Below are 20326 nucleotides of genomic sequence, written 5' to 3'. Positions count from 1 at the left end.
TGGTTTAACCTAATGCCCCAAAGCCAATTCAAAACTGGGTTATATTGATGTTTCTGTGAGATGCTTACACTTTCCTAATTTGTAAGTTTATTGCAGACTCAAAATAATTTTGCAGAAGACAAAATCTGCAGAATATAAACTCATATGAGTATATAGAATGATCTCCAAAAGCTTATGTTTTGTACCCAAACTTTTACAGTGAGATACAAGTCCAAAACATACACCCAGTGCACAGCGTTCACAATTCTGAGATTCAAGATTGCTGCCACGTTAGTACAGATACATACATTGGATAGATGCCATTCAGCAACAGGGTATTTTGAACCAAAAGGGCCCCTGTAGCTGCATAGTACTCATATGCACTGTGGGTGGATATGACTGATTACAGATGCAGCCATGTTCAGTGCCTATACTGTTACAAGAATGCAGTCGGTATTTTCCAACACCACATCTTTCTAACCCATTAAAGAGGTACAGACCCTGGCAACAGAAGGAGAAGCAAATGGAGGAGTACCGGATTTTTTTAAAAGGAATCAGTTTTGCTGTGATTTGGTCCATGCAGAGCTCCACGAAGGAGTGCTCCACACCAGTAAAAATTGCTTCACAGAACATACTTTTGGTGGGAGTGGGGGTTGGAGTGAATGTCATTGACTGGCAGGGGCTGCTCAACCAATAAGAGAGGTTCCCCCCCCTTTCTCCTTTCTTCTGAAGGTCCAGATGTACCTGCATGTCAGGCACAAGCCTAATTGACTATAGTGGGAATTGCTCCTAAGTAGACACACATATGCTTGTGCTGGGAAAGAGTGTGTGGGGGGGAAACACAGGGATGGGAAACTAGCCCCCTTTTTAACTGCAGGATCTCTATTCGGAAGGTGTGAAGTAGTTACTTCCTCAGGCAATAAACCAAACCACAGAGCATCACAGGTTTGGTGAAGCACTTGACATGCTTTAAACTTCAATTCACAAGGATCTCTGTAAATTCTGATGTGGGCATTCAGAGGGCAAGCCTCACAGAGCACAATGGGAGTTACTTATGAGTACACACACACATGCTTGTGCTGGGAAAGCGGGAGGGGAGAACACAGGCATGGGAAACCAGCCCCCTTTCTAACCAAACTGATACTGTGCAGGACCTCTATAAAGACACTGTGAAGTAGTTACTTCCTAAGGCAACAAATCAAACAACAGAGAATTGGAGACTTTAGAGCATTTAGCGAATGTACTTTAAACTGTGCCATTTCAACTGAGGGGGATCTCTGTAAATTCTGATGTGGGCATTCAGGGGACAAGCCTCATTGAGCACAATGGGAGTTACTTATGAGTAGACATGAATTGGTTTGTGCAGGGAGAGGAAACACCCCTTGAGTGGGGTCATGGTGAAAGGCACACCTCTGGGCAGGGCTAGCATACCCGAGGTAAATGTGGGGGTTGGGGACCACAACAACTATACTGCCGAGAATGCGATTTGAGGAAAAGAATTGGACTTTAAGCAGTCTCAGGAAATCCGTTTTTCCCCTGATAGGCTCTGGGGTAGCTGCTGGATGGCCACGACATCATGTATCCTTAATGACCTCAACATGCAGCCAGCTAGGAGTGGAGACATCCCCATAGTCTGTCCTGTAACCAGTGGTATAGTGGTAAATTTTAAAGTTCAGGAGCTAATCATGACAATGTATTCACACAGACAGACACACATAGCCCAGTACATAGCATAATCTCAAATGTATTAGAATCAACATTACTGCAGTCCTGTGCATTAGTTACCTGTGAATAAGCTCTATTGAACTCAGTGATGCTTACTTCTGTTGCATAGGTTCAACTTGTAAAACACATTGAGCTTTAACAAAATTCTTCAGACAGCTGAAATGGAATATTTAACTTTTAATTAGAAATGCAAAGAAGTGTTATCATTTAATCTGCTATTGTGAAGTAGGAATACCATCTAGACAACATCACTGTTCCTGCTCTGAAAACAGTCCTGGAGCTGCAGTCCCCCATGTTCCTTTTCGGTTATATCACTGCTTCTAATGCTTCCTGTAAACCTGAACTTGCAAATACCAGTGTGCCGCTATAACAGAAAATCATTCATGGAGGCCAATAAGCTCACAGCTTCTGGGAGTAGGTGCTCAGACAGCTCAATACCCCTCTTCAGAAATATTCAAGGTGCAAAATACTTTATCGGATGCATTTCTGTTACCCAGGCTTATACAAACATTTACACTACATAGCTCTCTGTAGTGGTAAGAACAGAAAGACGACTAATTTTCAGCTGTATGTCAGGAACAAAAACATGGAAGGATACTGCCCCATCTTAAAAATTAAGGTTACCACCCTGTGTTGGGACAGTGTAAAAACCAGAACGGAAGGAAGCCGGCCAGAACGGCCCCTTTATTTAAAAACAACAACAACATACTAAAAGCAATGGCATGTTGTAGAGACACATGAGAACAATATTTTGGTACTGAAACCCTTGCAATATTATGTTATTAACCCCATAATGTCCAGAGCCCATTTGGAACCAAACAGAATGGCCTGGAATGCCAACTTCCAAGTGAGCTATGCCAACCAAATTCACCAGCCACACATAACTGCATGGAAGTGATGCAATAAGCCACAAACACAACATTCCAATAACTGGACTTGCAGGCCATTTTTTCCCTTTTGTGGGGGATTTGTTCAAATATGCTTGCAAAACTGCACATTAGCATGAGTGCACATTAACACAAATGTGCTCTTGCACAAGTGTGCAAATGGACATTTGTAAACAAATGAAATTCTCATACAAAAAATCAGATTCCATCAATGACTGGATCACGGAGCAAAAAAATGCCTGAAAATCTGCAAAACACAGATGGAAGGACTGAACAAAATCTGTACATCCTGGAATATGGACAAAGGCCCAGAACAAGTATCAGAATGTGGTTTCTGTGGACAGTTTGTGGCTTATTACATCACCCTGTCTAATTATGTGTGACTGGTGAATTTGGTTGGTTTGGCTCACTTGGAAGTTGCTGTTCACAGCCATTTTCCAGAATATGGTCTATTGCCCAGAACGGCTACCAAAACGTGGTTTCTGTGGACATTTTGTGGCTTATTGCATCCCTCTTATGGGTGAGTGGTGAATTTAGTTGATTTAGCTCACTTTGAAGTTGGTGTTCCAGAATATACCCAGAACAGGTACCAGAACATGGTTTTTGTGGAAGTTTTGTGCCTCATTGCATCCCTCCCATGCAGTCATGCAGGGCCTCGAGGCCACTGAATACCTGAGGATGTGTCACATCTGTTGTGTGTGTCGCTGTTTACTTTTTTCCTTTGTCATGTGTGTGCGTGCGCGTGCACACACAGTTTAGGATACTACTCTATGCATTTGATGAAACGAGTGCTAACCCACAAAAGGTAGTGCCCCGATAAACCTGTTCACTTATATTATAGATGCTACAGGACTCCCTATTTTTACTATCTTCAAGGTACAGCATATGTAGGTACTGCAAATATTTTTAGCTGCGTCAAATAGCGGCTAGTCTACTCATATAACCTTTAACACTTTAAACACGCACACAATAACCGTGTTCTAAATACTAGAAATTACGTGCTTAGGCCTCTCTTTACCCGAAGAGGCTAAAAATGGGTGGTAATAAGTAACCTTGCTTTGTGTATAGGTCACACAATTACCTGCTTTTGTTCCCGATTAAAACATCTGTGTATTTTAAAAGTTCGTTTAATTTTACACAGAAAAAAGTTGGCCAGATAAGGCATATCACGTTGCCTCTTTTATATCGCACTATCATCTGCCAGTCCAGCAACGATCGCTGAAGTCCAACTATGCCACTGACGCAGTGTTCAATTTCTCCCAGCTTTATGGCAAAGGCTAAGCAGGGCCGCCTGCAAACGCCAGGAGTGCCATCTACTGGTTATGTAGTGCTAGCACTTTAGAGCAGCGACGATGTTTGGTTTTGTTAATGCCCCTTGCCCCTTCCTCCGCTACTTATCCGTATACCTTTCACACGGCTCTTAATTGCTTTAGACGTAAACCATGTCTGAAAACGCACCTTCAGCTTATCAGAAAAGATCTCACAACTTAAAAGTATCTCCCACAAATGCGTCTGTTTAATGAACGTTTAAAAGGCTCCTGTCTTCCATACAGCGCAGGATCGAATACCTAATCAACGTGCTACTTCAGTTCTGCTTCTGACCTGCTCTGGTCGGGATTCCAAGCAAGGACGACGGGAAGCCGCACGCTCCCCACCTCCCAGAAACTAAACTCCTAATGCCATCAATGGCTTGCGTTCCACTCCTAACCAATCACTTTACGAGGTGGGCGTGGTCTTGAGCGCGCCCCGTCCAATCGGACTGGGGGCCACGCAACGCTGGCGTTCGTCCTTCGCACGCGCTTGGCGTGGTGATTGGCGGCCGCAGGAGCCCAATACATGCTGCAGAGCAGGTGGCCCTCTTCCAAACCCATTGTCCAATGGGGAGGCGCGAGACCCCGAGATGGGCAAGCCAGGCTGGGTAGGCCGTGCCGGGAGGAGTGGCAGCCGAAGCGCCCCGTTGGAGCGGCGGCGAGAGAGCGGAGCGACGCGGCGCCACCCAATGGCGGCTCTGGGTGGGCGGCGCCGGAGGGCGGGTCTTTGCGTTGGAGAGAGCAGAACGGAACAGCGAGGGAGCCGGTCGGAGCGCCCGCGCGGGGCAGTGTGCGCGCGCGCTACCGCTGCACAAAAATGCACTCGGATGCTGCCGCTGTCAGTAAGTGGGGGAGTGGGTCTCGCGCGTAGGAGGGGCGCCCGGCGGGCCCTCGGCGGCCGTTGGGAAGGGGGAGGGGAGGGGAGGGAACGTTCTCCTCCTGGGAGGGGGCGGGGGACATGTCGAAGGGTGAGCGGGGGAGAGATGGGGGAGCGGGAGGCTGGGGGAAGAAAGGAGGCTAGCGAAGGAAGGGGGTGGCGCTCAGAGGGAATGAGCGGGGTGGGAATGGCTTGTGACGCAGTTTGCCCGGCTTCGCCCAGGGATTCTTCCGCATGGAAAATAATCTCGCTGCCTGGCGGGACGAAGAGGTGGGTTTCCCATCCTCCCCCCCAATGCCAGTCACCTATCTCCCCCCCCCCCGACTGAATTGGAGGAGAAGTGGGAGGAGGGGCGGAATCCTTTATCTTCATGGATCTGGGGCCCGCTGTGAAAGGGAAAAAGGAACACCCCTCTCTCCCTCTCTGTCACTGCATTGTGGGAGTTTGAGTTCCCCACTCCTGGCTCCTGCGCGGCGTGATGGGGCTGCGCACTACAGCTCCCAGAGTGCAGTGCGCTGCCAACTGTCTTTCTCCCCCCCCCGCACCGCCTCCTTCCTCCGCCACCATTCGCCCCTCTTGGGTCAGTGGGGTGCAGCTTGAGAGCGAACCCAGGTACGCAGCCCATTTCTCCTGGGCAAAGCGCAGGTACAGGGGCCCTTGCAGTGGCCCATACTTGGGAGATCGGGGGTGGCTGCTGCTGCTTTGGGAGGTGGGGTGTACCTGTTTTTCTTTTTTTAAGAAAAAAAGGCAGCCCCAAAGGAGGTGGAGGGCTGGTCGCTTGTATTCATGTGATCTTTTGCTCTTTAACTTGTTCGTGTTTTGCTGTTTGTCTAGTGTTTTGCCTGAACTAGGCAAAGTTTCCTATTGCCTGATTGGCATTGTCTGCTTTCTGGAGAAGTCATCAGGAGAACAAAAAAGTAAAGGAGTCTTTGGCTGTGTTCCTAAACACATTGTCTTGGAAGGAAGTTCTGTTGAAGTCAGTAACTTACTTCCAAATAAACTTATTTTGGAATGGATCTGAATAGTTTACCTTGTCACTAGGTAGTGTTTCCAGGAGACAAATACTGCATTTAGTCTTTTATCTATCAGCAACAATCTACCACTTGTGAAGACGGTTATAGAGCAGTGTTTTTTTCTTGAGTCCTTCCTAATTTTTCAGATTTTTAAAACTAAAAGCATACACTATCTCAGCCTTGTAAAGAAGCCCACAAAAGTTGCTAGTTTGCTAAAAGGCTAGTAGCCTGTGTTTCTCTGCTAGACGAGGTGGGATGCCCCCTCCTCCAAAGCCAGCATGAAAAAGCATGCCATTAGTCTCTTAGCATGCCAGGACTTAGAAGCCTATTTTTTTTAAAGTGCCTTTTCGCACACTACCAAGCAGACTGACAGAGAAGGGGCAGAGTCATCTATTCTTCTTCCACCACTTAACTGCATGGAATTCCTGGTCATCTCTGGCTACCAAGTAAGTTTTAAACAGAAGGCTGCATTATCTGCATCACACTTGTCCCTTCAGGATCCAAGACAGCATAATACCCCAATCCTAAGTATGTTTGCTTGGACATATATCTCATTGACTGGCAGTGGCACTTCCAATTAAATCTGCTTGACATGCAGCCTTCATTTGTCTTGTCTTCATTTCTGACTTTTGTAGATTTTTGTCTTCACCTTCTGATTTTTTTTTTTTTGGATGGGGAGGGCAATTCTCACGCACAACTTACTTGTATAACTAAAATGGTATAAGCAGTGGATATTTTGGAACCCAACTCTTTATTTCCAAAGATAGAGGACGGAACAGAACAGTCTTGCTGAGGTGTTGTCCTCCTGCAGATTTGTTGCTGTTCTTTGGTAGTAAGGCAGGTACTACATACTGTAGCTCATAATGCATCTTCCTGCTTAAATGAAATTCAATCTAAATGCCCCTTAATCTCCTCTATGATGAAAGGGCAATGTAAGTTAAGATATTTAAAAGCTAAGGCTGAAAACAAGCTAGTCAAAATGCAGTATAAAACTATGAGAATTACATGTCCCAGGTCTGTTCTGGCTACTGAACACTAGCCCCATAAAAAGGTTTTGCAATGCTTCCAAAAGTGTCTTGAGCTTAAAGTACAAAGTGTATATGTTTTTAGCATACCTGCATGCTTTTAAAACAGTAGGGCAGTTAAGCCAAAATACTGTCTAAAACATAGAAGTCAATTTCCTAGTACCAGATGTGAAAGAAGCCACCACAAGACTAAAAAACAAAAACAAAGCAACATCTGAAATGACATATTTAGCTGATCAAGCAAAACATTTTTAGACTGAACATTGTCCGTGCGAAAGGAAACTAATTAGTGTGCTTTTGTTAGGTCCTTCAGTACAGCTTTACTAACTCATGCTGCAATCCTATACATACTTACCGACAGTAATTCCCATTAACTCAGTGGCACTGACTTTTGAGTAAACATGCATAGGATTGCACTGTTATTTCAAAAGTGTAATCTTGCAGTGCAATCCTATACATGTCTAGTCAGAAGCAAGTCTCACTGAGTTCAGCAGGGCTTACTCCCATGCGAATGGCAATCCTATACACAATGAAACCCCATTAGATTCAGTGGGACTTTCTTCTGAGCAGACATTTATAGGATTGTACTGTTAGAAACCAAAGAACTGTAGTTGGCCATGCAAGAGGATTTGGGGTCAATATGAATCTCTTTGAATAGTTACTGAGCTGTGTTTTCAAACATATGACTCAGCAGTTCCTTCAAAAAGATATACTAAAATATCCTAGTTAGTTTTCCACGTGCAGTGCTGAATGTCTGAAGCATCTCATCCATTCTTCATATTTTTATTTGTTTTTTGACCATGGAGGCTAAGCGGCTTGTAGGAAAAGTCTTCCTGTTATTTCCTCAGAAATTAGGTTCACACCAGTTTTTTTAATAAGATGTTGAAATTGGTCTCTGTGGCCAGTTTATTTTTATTAGCATTGTGTCTAAGGCAGGAGAGGATGAAGAGCTTGGAAAGCTTTTGATTTCCAGCATAAACAGCTGCTTCTGAAGTTCATGTGATTTGGTTTATCCTCCAGCATTCTTCATTCTTTGTACGAATATAGTGAGATGGATTCATACATAAAGCAGAGACACGATTGTATCAGATAAACTAGGCCCATGCCCTAAACACCTTACTCCACAATCCACTGGCTTGGCTGGGATCAAAGAGCAGTGTGGGAGAGGGACTTCTGCACATCCAGCAGGGCTTCTGAGGTCCTTTTCATTTGACCTCCTGATGAGACATTTTTGAAACACATTGGGAGCTGTAACTTGAAAAGGCGGTGGGGGTGGGGGTGGAGAGTGCTACTGAGTGCATGGGAAACGCTTCATATAGCTAAGGAAATCTTTAGGATTGGATTGCAAGGCTAGGATCTAACCATGTTTACTTGAAATATAGATCCTCTGAAACAGGGGTGAGGAACTTGTAGCCCTCCAGATGTTATGGTCTACAACTCCCACCAGCCCTAGCCCATAGTGAGGGCTGATGGGAGTTGTAGGCCAAAAAGTCAGAAGGGCAACAAGTTGATCTCCCCTGCTTTAAAAAAATGTATGGGGCTTGTCTTTTAGTAAATTCTTTTAGGATTGCCCTTGAAGGCTTAAGCCTCAGGCTGCAGTCCCACACATCCTTACTAGGGAGTAAGTCCTTTTGAATTTAGAGGGATTTGGGCTGTAATCCTATGCACGCTTTTCTGAGAATAAGCCCCATTGATGGGACTTACTTCTGAGTAGACATATATAGGATTGCACTGTTCCAAGTAAACCTGTATAAGATCGTCCTGTCAAGCATACTTGTCAGGAAGTAAGTCCCATTGAACTTGGAGGAACTTAATTTTAAGTAAACATGTTTTGAATTTGGCTGTTGGTCTTTAAGGTATCACTGTAGTACAAATTGAGAATCCCATATATTTGAAAGGTTAATAATTTGTTGTGTTATATTTAAACAGATGTTTTCTTTGAAGAAAGTTTAATACGAAGCTTTGTTTTCTGTTGTGTTCGCCTCAGCCCATATACTGTGAATTGTATACAGATGTTACATGAGCAGAAGTCCACTCGTGTACTGGGTTTTTCCTGCTCCCTTTTCCATGTTAATTTCTTGGAACCATCAAGAAAGGCCTGTGATGTGGTGTAGGGGGCTGCAATGGGAGGGAGAAATTGCTAGAAAAAGGGCAGACAGAAATGTGCAAGCTTTCTCCCTCCCACTGCAGCTTCCCACGCCACTTCCTGAGAGTCCCCCAAGATGCTTTTGGGGGACACAGGGGTCTGTAGTGGGAAGGAAGGAGGTGGGCCAGCCCTGTTGTCCAAATTGCCTTCTGCTTGTATAACTTGGATACAACTTTGTGGTTTTCAAATATTGTAGTATGTCATGTTTTAGAAATAGACTTTTTATATAATCCCAAAATGAAAATGGCTGTTCTCTAATTTGGATTAGCATTTTTTAAAATAACCTTTAAAATTGCTATACCCAGATATAGCTCTAGAAGGCATTACTTCTCTGCATGTGTAAAGATCAAAGTTCTTTCAACTTGTTGCTAGACAAGAAGCCCAATCATATACATGTTTACTCAGCGGTACGTTTACTCAGTTAATTAAACTTGCTTGCCAGTCACTAGATAGGATTGCAGCCTTATCGCAAATTATATAAAAAGGTTTAGTGTAGATTTGCATTGATTATCATTTCACCTTAATGCTAGCATCATGGGTACTCCAGCTTTAGACATCTATTCAGTTCTTGTAAATTCGTTGGTCTCTGACTTTGCAATTTTTGAACCAGGAGGGATGTCTGTGTATGTGCTTATATTAGGAATGGAATCATCATGTAGCTCAGCTGCATGAAGCTATATGAATGAGAAGGTAATATTCTTCTTAAAGTGTTCATTAAATTTGTCCACTTATCTAATATTCCCTGGCATTTCCTAACATAATTATGAGTCCAAATTGGAAGACTGGATAATTGTTCAGGCCAAGAGGCAGAGTCCATTAACAGTCAGCAGAATATTCCCAACTTCTAAAAACAAAAGGCTTTGTTCTAGAAACTAAGCAAGCTTCTTGTTTGTCTGTACTTGAAAAGTCAACAAACGGTAGCTGACACATACTGTTGGCCTACATGTACCAATGCAAGTCATTGTGGTACATCACCAGCCCAAAAGAGAGAGAGCCAGTTCACCCAATTTAGAGAAATGTAACTGTTTAGTCACCCAGAGACGTAGCACAGGTGAGTAGTTGGGTGGCTATTACAAGTCTGATCAAGAATGATAACACAGTGGCAAAAAGTTGCCTTGCATTACTACAACACAGTATCAAAGAAATAAGACTTCATAATAATTTACACTTAATTAAAACATCAGTCAGTTCAGGTGCTGGTTATGATCTGTAAATATCTACCTAACTTGGGACCAGGTTATTTGAAAGACCATATTCTTCCATACGAGGCTGCCTAGGTTTTATGATCCTTGGGAGAGGGCATTTTCTCTGTCCTACCAACATTTAAGACACGTTTGACCTTAATATGAAAGATGGCCTTCCTGGTGGCTGCTCCCTGCCAGGGAGTCCAGACAAGCTCCATTTTTGATGGCCTTCTGGTGGCAGACAAAAATGTTCTAATTCGAACAGGCTTTTGGCCTTTAAGCTGACAACGTTTTGCCAAAATATATTTTAACTGGTGGGTGGTGTTTTGTTTTGTTGATGTGTTTTTATTGATTTGCTTATATGCTTTGACTACAATTTTGGATTTTATCTCATATTTTATTGTTCGCATCCTTAAGCACCATTAGTAGAAAGATGTGCTATGAATAAGTAATAAATAAATACATGTATTTTTGACTGAAACATAAGAGCTTTATGAGCTTTGAGAAGATAGTAGGACATGCTGTCTTCATAGAAAGCCGAGGAAATGTTCTAAGTTCAGGTTTTTCTTTTTGTTTTCCTTGATGTAACATAAATTGTCAGCCTGACACCCTAAACTCTGACAGACACATCATGTTGCTGAAATGTTTGATGGTGTTGAACTGTGATAAACTAATAAAACTGCTTGTTTCCAACCAATTTTATCCTGCTTTTCCATCTACAACAAGAGTAGGTAACTTGTAGCTCTCCAGACCTGTTGGCCTAAAAGTCACATCATCCCTCATTATTGGCTATGCTGGTGAGGACTGATGGGAATTGTAGGCCAAAACATCTGGAGGGCCATAGGTTGCCCAGCCCTGATCTAAAAACTGCAACAACAATCCATATAAGAAAAACAGCAAAATAAAACTGACAATACAACACAGCCCTTAAAATACTTCAATAAAAGAGTCAAAGCCTTGTTGAAATAAAAAGGTTATCACCCTGCATTGGAAGGCAAGTAAAGATGGGGCTAGGTGGACTTCCCTGTGGGGAGCATTCCAAAACCTTGGTGCCATGACAGAAAAGGTCCTGTTCCACAACCACCTGTTGCACATCAGACAATGAAGATGGCTTAATATGGGGGTGCTGTCATCTAAGCTGATGACCCCAGGTAATAATCTGGAGGCTACATTTTGAACAGGGTGATGTTTTTGAACCATCTTCAAAGGCAGCCATGTGTGAAGTGTATTATGATAACACAGCCGAGATGTGACTAGGCTTGAATGACCTGAGCCCAGATGGTCATTCAAGTAGCTACTTTTCCTTCTCTTTTTCTTCTCCCTCCTCTTTTTTTATCCCTTGGCACTCCCAGGCAGGACAGGCAGTGTAGATCAGAAAGCTAATTAGTTACTCTAATTTTACTGCTGGTCCCAAACATACCATGAAACAGTAGGTCCTACCACTCAGTAGGTTACTTTATTCACCTAAGATCAACGAATCTGAGGCAGTGAACAAGCCTGCCTATTGAGGTTAATGCCTTTTTAAAAACTTTGCATGAACTCGTGGTTTTTCAGTTCCTTTCTGATCTACTTCTGAAGGACTGTGTTACTTTAAAAGCTTACTCTACAGTGGTGAAGAGAGATGTGATATTATCACATCCTTGTACAATGATGCTAGAGCTGGAAGTGTGTAACATGATGTATCAGTGATGTTGAGTTTTCCAGAAAATTTTGAATTAGAAAAATTTCCTGTGCAATTTAGGCTAATTTGCATGGGGTGCTTTGTATTGGAAATTTTCCAATTTGAATTGGATTTTTTTCTGATGCCCTAGAGAGAAATCTAATTTAGCATGCTTATTTTACTTGTACTTAGTAAACAACAAAGCAAAGCAGAACACCCCATGTTACTTTTTTTTTTGTCTCAGTACACAAATATTTGACCTAAAATATTTAAGGAGAAAAATTAAAGCACACTTAAGACGCAATCCTATGCATGTTGAGAGAAGAAAGTTCTACAAAAAGTAGGACTTTTTCAGTATAAGCTTGCATAGGATTGCCCCCTTAATGTGATCTAAATGGTATATTATGTAGACATTTTTATTAGTATAGCTGTAAAAATGTAAAGACAATAGCAAGTACTTCCCTTACATTGGTTAAATTTAAGAGAGAAAAATAGTACTGAACACTGACATTAATAAATTTTAGCAACTAAGGGCACAATCCTATGGCCACTAGACAATGTCTAGACGGCCACAGGATTTTTCTGTTTCTGGGAGCTAAGCCTGGAGCCAGTGCTCTGAGCTTGGTTCCCAGAAACCCAACTCCCCTCCCCTGCCACCTCGTAGGCGGCATGGTTTGTCCCCAGCCCCACACTCATAAGAGCAGTGCGTGGCGGCCGAAAAGGGGGCGTTCCTGGGGGAGGGGACTGCAGAAGTGCCGTTACAATGCTTCCTATGCACTGTCAAGCCTCCCCCGCCCCCTCCGACGTGGCCTGGCTAGACAGCTGAAATCAGCCATCTAGCCACAAATGCAGGGTGGCCGGAGTGTGCAGGAGAAGATCCCCTCTGTGCTCTGTCTGCCCTGCATTGGATAGATGGCTGCCTCCGAGTTCAGAGGCGGCCAGCTATCCCCATAGGATTGCGCCCTAAAAGAACTGTGCATGATATGCTGACAACCACTCAAATATTTCAACAGAGGTCAACTGTCTTCCACTGCAATTGTTGGGGTACCTTCAGTTTCACTGTCACTATTTATTTAGTTCCATTTGACCCTGAGACATATATGTATTTCACTGACATGCATGTGTTCTCTCACGTACTTGATAGGGATAATCACCTGAAAAACTTTAATTACAACTCTGAAACTCCCAAGGATGCCTAATAGTGTATTTCCAATTGGCATCCATTCATTGTTACCAATGAACTTATGAAATGGAAAAATTTCCACAGAAAAATTAAGGACTGGAGCATTTTCCCCTAACATCACACTTAAATTTGCAAAGCATTTATTTAACAACAGAAGTACAGTGGTCTATAATGAAATTAAATTCTAAGATACTTGCCCTGAGCTGTTACAATAACTAGCATTAGTTGCACACTTAGTCCTATGATTAAGTTCCAGCAATAAAATTTGCCACCACTAGAAAGCAGCCTAGTTTCAAAACTCTTGTTAGCAGGCTAGCTCAGCCAGACAAGTAAACCTGGCTGATACCTAAGGGGGCAGCACAGTTCAAGAGGTCCCAGCCATGCATATAAGCCCATGCTTTCTTACTGCTGGTGGCTAGTTGGCTCCTAATGTGAACTGAAAATGCATTCCAAAATCATTCCTAGTGTCACCAGAGTTTCTGAGGTATGCTCTGGAGTTGTTGTGGGGATGTTCTTGCCCTATCTTCAGCTGTGTCTGCTTATCAGTATCCAGTTTCCTCACTATAGTCAGCCATGGAGAAGGTAAAAGTCTCTGGCTGTTCAGTCAGATCTTACTAACTGAAGATGACACTTGGGTACCTTCAGATCGGTCTTTTATGTGGAATCTTATCAAGCTGTATGTTGAGGCTAGGTCAGATGTGTATAACCCCAAATGCCAAATATCCAGTTGCTCTGTGAAATAGTTTCTAAGAATGAGCACATCAAAAGGCTGGAAAGAACAACTTATTTGAGGAACACTGGTGTAGAAGTAGAAACAGGGCTTACTATATTATGTTAACAGTATAAAGCAGCCTTCCCCAATCTGGTCCTCTCTAGATGTGCTGGAGAGCACAAGGCTGGGGAAGGCTGGAATAAAGAGAAGCTTGAAATCCCTTCCCAGTGGGAACAAAGTCATTTACAAGAGGCCATGACTGGGATTACGTCTCTTTCTAGAGACGTGCCACTCTTCCCTCTGACTATGGTGTTTCTTTGGTTCAAATAATTACCCAATAGTCATGGATACATCTTGTATCAACAATCCCTTTTGCTCTCATTCTTAGCTCCAGATGTTCATGGTGAAAGCCACCACTGCTTCAGTTCAGGTCAGAACTTCCTCTTTTGTGACATCAGCATTGATTTGACCATTCTAATTCACTTCTCGCTGGTCTGCTGACAGGGTCTATACAGGTATTCTATTCATATGGGCATAAAGGAAAGGGTTTTTATTCTAGATCATTTTTGCAGAACCAAGAATAACTTTGTATTACTGAGGATGGAAAACTTCTTTGTGTTATGTTCTACGTTTTGTATGGTTTGAGAGCTGAAGACAGCCAAGCGAAATATCCCCTTTCAGAATAACGTGATGGCTTCTATGGGGGGTAAGTGACGTTAATGCCTAGTGTAAAATAAAAATCCTGATCTGACCAAAAGTTAATCTTAAAATAAATTTGATGTACAATCCTACAAACAACTCTGCCAGCAAATGATTTAATTTGGAAGGCAGAATGTCTGCTGGTAGGCAAACCCAGATTTTGTGCTGGTGCAGGAGGATGCTTCAGTGCTGCTGTGCCAGGAAGAAATATCACTGTCAGAATATTATATAGCACTGTAAAGTTTTTATGGTGGCACCTTAGATGACCTGCCTCTACACAGGTCTAGAAATATTTGTCGTCATGGTGCCAATTATGTTGGCACAAATCTGTATTTTTACAAACTTTTACAGTGGTATTTATTTATTACATTCATGTCCCACCTTTCTTCAATTGTGGAACTCAAGGTGGCTACATGTGGTTCCCAGGTGGTCTCCCCTCCAAGCCCTGACCAGACCTGCCTAGCATCAGCAAGGTGGCTGCCTCATGTGCCTTCAGACCAAGCCCTGGGGCCTATCGCAGTTGATGTCATTATAGTTCTGCTTGTCTTCTACAGGTTTGATCTAGGTATCTCAGTAATGCTGGTCCAGCTGCCCGTGCCTCATAGTTTCTAGCAAGGTTCAGGTCTGTGATGTTTGTGGCCCTGTGCAGGTTTAATGCTGCTAGTTTCTTAACCATGGCTTGAACCAGTTTCAAATGGGATAGAGCCAATTCCTGCAGCAATTTGTAAGTGCAGCTTTGTGACAATTTCCAGAGATGTAGCTGTATTTTTCTGTTGCAGCAAAAATAACCAAGAGTCCTGTGACACCTTAAGTAATAAATTTATTTTGGAACAAACATTCGTGGACACCAACCACTCCATTGTGGTCGATGCATGCATGAAATGTTAACCTCAAGTTGGCAGATTTAGGTACACATGTTGGGATGGGGGAATGTAAACTGTGTCAACCTCTGACAACCCAGTTTACACCCCCCCCCCGCCCCCAGCAAGTATATATAAATCAAAGGTGGGGAGCCTCTTTCAGCCCAAAGGCCAAATTCAATTTTGGAGAAGCTGTTGGGGGCTGCATTCCAGTGGTCGGTAGGCAAAGGGCATGGGGCCAAAAATACAGCAGTAGTTTGTGTCTCCCCACTAAGTTTTTAGCTGTTTAAATTGTTTTAAATTTTGTACATAAAAATTTTTATATATATATTTTATAATGTATCACGTAATGGTGTATAATGTTGTGGTTTGTAATTTTTGTGAATTGTTATGAACCTCCCAGAGAGCCTAGACTATTGGGCAGTATAGAAATGAAATACTAATACTACTAATAATAAATGCAGTTGTGAGCCTGTTTTGTTAGATTAGGTTAGGATGTTGGTGCTCCTGGATCTCTTAAGTACTCCAGAGGCCTTTTACCTAGGATCCCTACAAATATCCCACTAGGCCACGGGTGGGAAATGTATTTGAGCCCAAGGGTTGAATTTAATTTTGGAGAAGCTCTTGGGGGTTACATTCCACTGGTGGGTGGGGCCAAAGACAAAGCAGATGGGGCTAAAGGCAAAATGGGTGGGCCCAAAATACAAAGAATATCAGCATATTCCTGCTTCATACTGCCAGTAACTAAGCCATAGGAGAGGTGTTTCAACCTTGTAGAAGGGGCGGGGGGACTGCACAAAAGCTGGGAAAGCACCAAATGATTGGTGGTTGAGGTAGTGGGGTGGGCCATCTGGGGAACCTCAGAGGTCCAGATTTGGCCCCCAGGAGAAGTGGATTTGGGCCCCATACATGAGGTTCCCCGCCTCTGACACAAATCTACCAACTTGAGGTTAACCCTTCATGCGTCTGATGAAGTGGATAGTGTCTACAAAAGCTTATGCCTTAATACATGTATTAGTCTTTAATGGGCCACAAGTAAAGGAAGCTTCCCTTTAGAGAACACTTGGCAATTCAATTTGCACTTAAAATGGCCATGGGGTTGGCTTTGTGATGGATATTTATATTGACTGTTTGTTATAAGGTGTATGATTTTTAGTGTGTACAAAATACCAACCTTTTCCCCTCCTAGAGTGCACAGGCTTTTAAAAACATCAATGTCAATTTATCAAAGTAGTCCTGCTGCAATTCAGAGTACATATTAATAAAAGGTCAGGGCCATATCAGTTGTCAGATTGTATGCCTTCTAGCAGGACCACACTTAAAATGCACATGTATGAGCGCGCTCTCTCTCTCTCTATATATATATATTATCATGTACTTAGAAATCCTTATTTAATTCTTGTGATGTAGGTTATTTCTCTGTTTCTTTGTCTGTAAAGCAAGGTGAGAAATGATGAGATTTCAGTTCAGGCTTAAATTCATAAATCTGTTTGTTGAAGTGCATTATTGGTGAGTAATGTGTGCCATATTGTGTTGGAGATGTAGTATGCATAATGGAAGTATTCACATTACAGTTGGAGATTTGGGATCCAATTGGCATTCAGGAATGTTGGTGATTGTAGGCATTTTAAAAAGCTAGACATAATTGCTGTCTCTTGTGACAGAAGAAAGGCAATCCAAAATTAAGTGTTTTGGCTTATTAGATGTTCCAGTATAAATCTTTTGCCCAATCTGTGCCGTAATCTTGAAGGATGTTCAGTAAGCATTGTAGTAGGGTGACATAAACAAGATAAGAAAAAACTTTGTTTTATTTTTCCCTCTCTAGATTTTCAGCTGAACTCTCATCTATCAACACTGGCAAATATTCACAAGATTTACCACACTCTTAATAGGCTGGTAATCACCTGCATTTTTTTAATCCGCTAGTTATATAGTCTTAAATGTATATTTTAGGAATCTTCTTCTGTTACTGTGAAAAGAGAAATGGACGACCGATGTAAATTCAAGTGTGTTTAATAACTTCTTTGGTTCCATTCTGTTCCCCCTTCACTTCCCTACTCACCTTCACATGAACATTCGCACTGCTTATACATGCACAACTCACGTATGTTGGTTATATACCCCCACTATATACCTTCACTCACACACACCACCGATGAAGTCCTTCTGCCGTGCTAGTGCCTGTCCTCTCGTACTCAGTACCACGAATAGCACACAGCCCCATCTGCTACGCCCTGTGCCAGTAATTGTAACTCCTGAGCTCTTGGGATAGTCATGATCATTCTGCAAGGGGATGATTTGCCTCCCCAGAGTAACTGTGCAGTAGAGGTATAGCATGCATGAGGATTTTCAAGGCAAGTAAAACTCGCAGCTTCTCCTTTGTATACTCACTCGTTTCCCCTCGCACACTTATGCCACTTCCTCACAGTGCGGTAGATATTTTAGTCCCTATCCCTCCAGCTAAGTCATCCTAAGCCACTCTTGCCACAGTTGCTAGGACTTCCTGAAAGTCTTCCTTTCAGTGACAGGCATTTCACAGGTGATAGGCCATTCAGAAGTACAGTTCTTTTCTAATTCAATCTGAAGGTGGGTAATCCCTTGCCCGTTACTTTGTTGGTCATGCTTCCAGGCGCTCTCGTTTTTCCTGCCATCGGGTAAGGCTCTGAAGGCTATGATCTCCGGCACTGTACAGTCCCAGTGGTACTCTGGCAACCAGTCCCTCATGTTAGAATCTGCTTGAGTTGCTCTTTCCTGCAGGGCTGCTGCAGCCATTCCCGGAGTTGAATCCTTCTGGCCATGCTCACTAGTGTCAGAAGCCAAGTGCTGACAAAGTATTGGCAAGTTTGTGATTCTGGAAATTCTTTCTTAGCATTGGCATCTTCTTTCTCAAATCTGTACTTCAGCAGACCTCAGGGCCTAAATATCATATCAACTATCTTCATCCAGAGCAGTTCTTCATCCAACTGTGTTGTCAGTTACGAGCAAGTTCTAAGTAGGATGTGTCTGGCTGGCTGGCTGGCTCGCTTTGGGGGGCGGGGGAACTAAGCTGCAGATTCTTAGTTATTAAATTTGCATGCATGGATGAGTTATTTGGAATTCTGTGCTCTGAAATCTGTACCTTCATTGCGCCCATACATTTTGACTGCTACATCAAAGGGAAATAATATAATAAGATTTCCTGAATGCTTCTGATTTTGTAAAACAGTTAGATCTTCTTAAGGTGGAAAATCTCATGTACTTTTCCTCAGAGAAAGAGTTACATGGTAAATGTCTTCCTGCAAACCTCTCAGCATTAAGCCATCTTGCAAGCTTTTGCTGAAAGGCAGAATAGAACTCTTTTAAAAAACAACAAGTAAGATACGTCCTGCAAGATCTTTCATTTGGAAATAGTATGTTTTTCAAAGTGTCATAGGTTTCTTGTCTTAATTTGAAAAGCTTACAGCAGGCTTATGAGAAGCACTCTAGATATTCGGAGAGTTTCAGCTATTGGGTGGTATAGGAATGTAATCAATCAATAAATGTTATATTGTAACCGATTTATAGTGTCAAGCGTGTCCATGGCTGTTTACAGAGGGCAGTCTCTAAAATTCGATGCAGCAGAAATAGAGAGAATGGAGGAAAGTGGTAAAATAAAATGGGATAGCTGGTAATATTTGAAAACTACACAGCAATAGCTGAACTCCCAGTTAACTCTATTGATTTAAATGTTTTACAGAATTTGACAGAAGACGCCAGTCAAGACGATTGTCAAACAGGTAGAGCGTATTTTTAAGCATGCTCAGTGTAGGGGAAACATGTTGGGTTGCCATTCTGTAGAAATTAATACCAACAAGAAAAGGGGGTGAACCTTTCTAGGATTTATCATAAAATTGGGGGCCAGTCAATTAGCTTGTAAGGGTCAGTGTTAGGAAAGAGAATTGCCACATGTCTTTCAGTACTATTATATCAATTGCTCTTTGTATTTACTGTTGCAGCAGAACACTAAAAGCCCTGTAGTGTGATGTCTTTCTTTTTTTTAAGATAATGTTAAGGATTCAGGTTCAAATGGTCTATTTCTCAACCAATTTTTCAAAAATGTAGCCTTAACATGTGAATTTGTACAGCATCCTTGATTCAACAATCTCTGCAGTGTTACAGTCATTTCAGTGGCCACCTGTGCTTACTTGATGACTGTATTGTGCACATATTGCAAATATACAGAGTAGAATTTATTGTATGTTTCAATGATATTGCTATTGTTAATTCTATAGTTACACTACCTCTTTTCGAAAGAAACAGCTGCCAGTGACCTGATTTGTACATTATGGTGGCAATTCTTGGGTTGTTTAACTGAAGGATTGCAGGGACGAGTGGAACGCGTGACCACTAGTTGTATCAGCTTTTAGTTAACAACCCAGGACCTTCCTGTTCCTGAGTTGTTTCATGATGTGTCAACCTGGAAACTGGGTTGTTTATGGATTAAATAATCCAGAGTTAACCAATTGCCCATGGGGTGTTCCTGGCTTGTTAATTAAAAGCAGAAACAGCGCACAACTTAGCCAAGGAATTGCCAGTCTGATGTGCGAACTGACCCACTGAGTCTTGAAATATGAAATAATCTTAGAATAGCACCATTACAGTGGAAACTCAATGCTATAAATTTGATAACATCAGTATAGGCATTGGATTGTGTGAATGAGTATCATGGACATATGAAGCTGTATTACAGTAATTCAGACCATTGGTTTATCTGACACAGTAGCGACTGGCAGACATCTATCCCAGGCTTGCTACTTTCTGTATGCAAAACATGTCCTCTGTCAGTGAGCTGTGGCCCTTTACTTGGGCTGCTTATTATAGTTGACATTCTAGGACCAAAACACCTTCAGCTGAAAAACTGAGTTAAAGCTTATGCAGTTTCACTCCTATACCAAAAAGCATAAGAGTTGCCAGTTAAGGCTGTCATCCTGACTTGCATGCTGTGCAAGCTGAAAGATGTTCTGCAGTCTCACACATTGTGCTTGCTTACAGCTTAAGTCTTTACACCCATGCTTGTCCATGATCTTTCATCCACAGTTCTTTTCCAC

The 20326-nt window shown here is 42.5% G+C and overlaps 1 protein-coding gene across 16 annotated transcripts in view; it reads left to right on the top strand.

Annotated features, from left to right (window-relative positions):
• Window positions 1-4403: 4403 nt before the first annotated feature.
• The window catches only part of DCUN1D4 (defective in cullin neddylation 1 domain containing 4), a 29638-nt gene continuing 13715 nt past the window's right edge, over window positions 4404-20326 (top strand). For 2 of the 16 annotated variants that reach the window (XR_014792166.1, XM_084856782.1), the window contains exons 1-3: window positions 4639-4743; window positions 17086-17156; window positions 18976-19015. Coding sequence is in view for 7 of the 16 variants with exons in the window: in XM_084856782.1 (XP_084712908.1) it covers window positions 4719-4743; window positions 17086-17156; window positions 18976-19015 (136 nt within the window). In the remaining 9 variants the exon portion in view is untranslated. Of the gene's footprint in view, window positions 4744-5285; window positions 5391-5612; window positions 6238-14089; window positions 14217-14273; window positions 14408-14644; window positions 14966-17085; window positions 17157-18975; window positions 19016-20326 lie in introns of those variants that run through there. The other 14 variants (XM_084856785.1, XM_084856793.1, XM_084856795.1 and 11 more) reach the window with 14 other exon arrangements.

This window comes from Heloderma suspectum, chromosome 5 (genome assembly GCF_057233095.1).
Source record: "Heloderma suspectum isolate Gila_16-S chromosome 5, 16-S_ref, whole genome shotgun sequence".
NCBI lineage: Eukaryota > Metazoa > Chordata > Lepidosauria > Squamata > Helodermatidae > Heloderma > Heloderma suspectum.
This window is presented reverse-complemented; position numbering and strand designations above follow the sequence as displayed.